Here is a 4,210-nt window from a genome sequence, read left to right as displayed (position 1 = left end):
TCATGATTTTACCGTAGCGTGAGCAAATGAGGCCTGCGCTGATTTTGCCGGTGAATAAAAAATTGGGTGGGCTCGACCCGGCCCAATTATTTATTTTAATTGTTTGTTCATATAAAACTGTATTTGATGCTCAAAAAAAGTATGACTGTATTTTTTGAGGTAAAGTATATGCTTTCTACAAAATGAATTTAAAATCAACCGGATGACAGGTTACAATTTGATTTGAAATGCATTAGCTAGCAGGGCGGCAGGGTGGGCTATTTGGAAAGGAAGCACATTTGACGTTCAACCATCCGATACCTATCTACTAATTTCAGCCGTCTAAAATCCCCCACCAAATCTCAACCTCCAATCTTCCGCCATGTCGTCCTCGTCTTCGCCTTCCCTCCTCTCCTCGCCGCTCCCATCCCCGGCCACCGTCCTCTCCAAGAAGCCGGCGTCCCTGCGCGCCGTCCCCTCCGGGACCGCGAGGCGCTGGGTTCGGGTGGTGGCAGCCGCGGCGGCCGCCGCGGCACCAGTATCCGCGGCGTCGCAGGCGCGGCCGTCGGCGGCGGAGGTAGCGCGGACGGTCGTGGAGCTGGCCCCGTCCGGGACGCTCTCCGTGGTGGGACCCGACGGCTGGCCGCTTGGCGTCGGCGCGCGCTTCGTCGCGGATGCCGCCGGTGCGCCCGCGCTCTGCCTGGCCGCCGCGGAGGTCGCCGTGCCCGATGCGCCGTCCAGCTTCCATGTTGAGGTGAGGGGATGCAGCCGTAGGGTTCTTGTATGGTCCAGCTCGCCTTAAAGATTGAGAATTCAGGGGTTCTAAGATACAATGGCTCTGCCGAGTAGTGTCAAGCCCGAGAAAGACTCATTTTTTCTTCTTCTGATCCGGCGTTCCGCATTGAATTGACGATGCGAAATGCTAACAGATTATAGGGTTCCAACGTATTATTCGGTACATGAAAAATTGAAGGCGATATTGGTTGCATCGTGTTGTGGGTGTCCTTCGCATTGCACCAGGGTGTTAGAATGGAAAGCATAAGGGTTGTACGAAATGGTCTGCATTTCAATGTGCAATCCAGACAGAAGCTTCCCAGACTATTACATTATTTGGTTTTAGTGCGGGACAAATTGCATTGCTGTGTTATTAAAGGTGTTTAGAAAATCATGCAAAGAATGGAAAGCTTCCCTTTGCAACTTATTTGTGGTTTGACTTTGCAAGACATGATGAAGAAGGGTGATTAATGTTGTGATGAAGCTACTTGCCAAATATTTGAATTCACATGCTACTGTTTTTGTATAGAATAAGTGATACCCAAACTGAAAACAATGATGCCTTCACTGATATCTGTGTGATTATTTTGTTTATATGCTTACCGTTCCGTTTCTACTTTTGGTGGCTGCAGTTTCGGCAGAGTGGGGCTAGGACACCACAGTGCACTATGCTTGGTGCCTTAACTAAGCCTAGTGATGAGTCTGTGTTGAAGGTAAAATTATTAGCGTGTTGCATTTTCTTTGTAAATAAGCCAGTGGTTACAATGGCTGAGTGTCCACCCTAAATGTATGTCCTAATATACAATGCTGTGATTGTGAATGAAAATATAATTGTTCTTAAGCAAATGAACCATTCTTTTCCATCTATTTTGTAATAATTTTTTTCTTTGGTTCATTCTGAGGCTCTGAGCCGCCTCTGCTTCCCATGCTTGAACATAGTTGGACCAACTTTGTATTATGCCTTGTTAAATTGTGCAGAAGCTTTCCACTAGGTGGCAAAAGAAATTTGGGGAACAGATTGATCAAGATCTTCTGTATTTAATATCTGTTGATCGGGTCTTGCACATGGAAGATTTCAATGAGGTAGACCATATAAGATTTATTCATTCTCTTTTGTCTTGTTAAATTGTTTTTTTTTGTATCTATAAATAAGTGAAGCTCAGAGCTCTTAATCTAGTACTGGAGCAGGCTAGACTGTTTGTTTGTTCTTCATTTCTGGGCTTGATCGTTCGTCTATGAAATCACATACTTTCCGATATTTTCTGAAGGAAACAGAACTAGTTTTTCTTCATTTCTCAACAGTCATATGTACTCTCTTTTCCAAACACTTGTGGGCACACTGAGAAGGTAGAAATGGCAGCGACTTATCTGTGGACTGGGTCTTAATCATTGCTGATTTCTGATTGGCTGGCCACCCAATGGCTGTAGGCACCTAGCATTGAAATTGCCTTTTTTTTTGCCGAATTTTGACACCATTTATTATTTAGTAGAATTTCTGAAAAATATTTTCTATCTTGTGATTGTGTGTCAATTACCAGCGTAACTGCATATAACTTTGGCACTATAATGTTAAATGTGGGATTATAAGCATATTAGTTGTATGGATTACTCAAATTTTCGCTTGACCGTTGGCGATTATGCAAGTCAAAGAGGTTGGCACTGATTATTTTTCCCTTGAATATGCTTCAATAAAATGCTTCCAGGCTTTGCCTTCTATCCTGTCAGCACTTAGCATTATTTGCACTACATATTTGTATGCTATGCAATTATGCTGCTTGCTTATTGGTTCTGCCCATTCAGGACGGTATGTGGGTAGTTCCATCAGAGTACACCAGTGCAGAACCTGATCCTCTACGTAATTCTGCTGAAAACCTTGTGGAGGAATTTAACAGCAAACATGCCGAAGATGTCCATAGGATATACAGCATATACGTCGAATCAGATTTGCAGGTACTGATCTCATTAATGACATTCCTACAGCTTTGTTTCTTGCAAGTTATCTATTGCGAAACCAATGAAAACTCTCTCCTTCTTGCTCTGATCTTTTTGTACGTTTTGTAGTGCTTACAAATTGTATGAATCAAATTACACCGGAAAAAGTCCATTTTACTCCCCTCACCAATCCACTCTGTCCACTTAACCCCCTGAACAAAATCTAGGCTCAATTTACTTCCCCAAACTATTTCAATCGGTCCAATCTACCCCTTACTGAGATTTCTCTTTTTTATTTCTCCACGTACAAGTGGAATTTTAGCTTCAAATTTTGCAGCGTGACTTATAATATGATGCCCTATCCTAGAAAAAATGCATTATGAATTTTTCATGAATACTTTTCATGCAGAATTGTATCTCTATGATCAATTTCATATGAAATCTTTCTAACCTATGAAATAACCATGAAAAATTCTTAATGTATTTTTTCAACATAAGGCATCATGTTCTCTATCCACTCACAAATTTGAACTTAAAATTCAATTTGTATGTGGAGAAACAAAAAAGAGAAATATCATTAGAGGGTAGATTGGACCAATTGGAATTGTTCGGGGGAGTAAATCGAGCCTAAATTTTGCTCAGGGGGTTGAGCATACAAAGTGAATTGGTGAGGGGAGTAAAATGAACTTTTTACACCTCATTTTGAGTAAAAATGTTGTAATGGATTTCCCGCTTCGTTCGAATTAGATGTAAAAGAATGGGAGAGCTTGTTTCATGTTTTGTAGGATCCAACTTTTAGGCAATGTGAAATGTACTGGTTCTGTCAGCTCAAAATAATCAGTGGACCACTCTTATCACTTATCATAGTTTTATTTCTAGAGCGTGTTTGGATAGAGAGGGTGTGAATCCAAATCCTTAGCATTTGGTTCAAATTTGAACAGAATTCGAAAAATGTGTAGATCAGCCAGGGTTTTTCAAACAGGGTAGGGGTCTATAGTTCAAAATTGGCGCTCAGGAATTCATATTGTCCTGTGGTGACAGGTGGCAGATGTGAAGATGATTTGGGTTGATAGGTTAGGTTTTGACTTGCATGTTAATTCTGGGGAAGGTGTCTTTGCTGTTCGGATCCCTTTTTCAAGAGACGTCTCTGACGAGAAGGGTGTGAAATCATCATTCAACATGATGTCTCATCATGCGTGGGAGGTAGAGAAGAGCTATGCCAGTCCTGAGTTTGAGAAGGTACAGTTCTTGAAGAAGGTCAGATAGGCACTGTGAGTTATATTTCCATGGTGATTATTTTGTCATTCAAATGAGTATAGTACGAGGTTTGGTTCCTCTTAGCATGTACCATGTGTCTTGTGTGTATCTTGTTCATTCTTTTTATCACATGTATATTTGATGCAATTGACATCATGAACTATATGCTAGCAATTTGTCTGATAAGAGCAATGAATTTTGATGGTAAGGTTAGCAAGAATAAATCTGGACCATGGGATGAGGGCTAAATTATGCCACATGATAACCA

The 4,210-nt window shown here is 41.5% G+C and overlaps 1 protein-coding gene across 1 annotated transcript; it reads left to right on the top strand.

Moving 5' to 3' along the window:
- The first annotated feature begins 309 nt into the window (after positions 1-309).
- On the top strand, positions 310-4,210 carry LOC112898592 (glutamyl-tRNA reductase-binding protein, chloroplastic). Its single transcript, XM_025966942.1, has 5 exons — positions 310-733; positions 1,386-1,466; positions 1,732-1,836; positions 2,554-2,703; positions 3,727-4,210. Exons 1-5 carry the CDS (start codon positions 362-364, stop codon positions 3,949-3,951), a joined length of 933 nt encoding a protein of 310 aa, XP_025822727.1. The 5' UTR covers positions 310-361; the 3' UTR covers positions 3,952-4,210.

This window comes from Panicum hallii, chromosome 6 (genome assembly GCF_002211085.1).
Source record: "Panicum hallii strain FIL2 chromosome 6, PHallii_v3.1, whole genome shotgun sequence".
Classification (NCBI taxonomy): domain Eukaryota; kingdom Viridiplantae; phylum Streptophyta; class Magnoliopsida; order Poales; family Poaceae; genus Panicum; species Panicum hallii.
Note: the sequence above shows the minus strand (reverse complement) of the source record. Positions and strands in the feature narration are given on the sequence as shown.

What these genes read in the sequence shown, in the direction of transcription:
- LOC112898592 (XM_025966942.1), top strand. Translation starts at nt 362, where the DNA reads ATGTCGTCCTCGTCTTCGCCTTCCCTCCTCTCCTCGCCGCTCCCATCC. An exon ending in CGTCCAGCTTCCATGTTGAG is followed by an intron (nt 734 to 1,385) that starts GTGAGGGGATGC and finishes TGGTGGCTGCAG; the next exon opens with TTTCGGCAGAGTGGGGCTAG. An exon ending in ACATGGAAGATTTCAATGAG is followed by an intron (nt 1,837 to 2,553) that starts GTAGACCATATA and finishes CTGCCCATTCAG; the next exon opens with GACGGTATGTGGGTAGTTCC.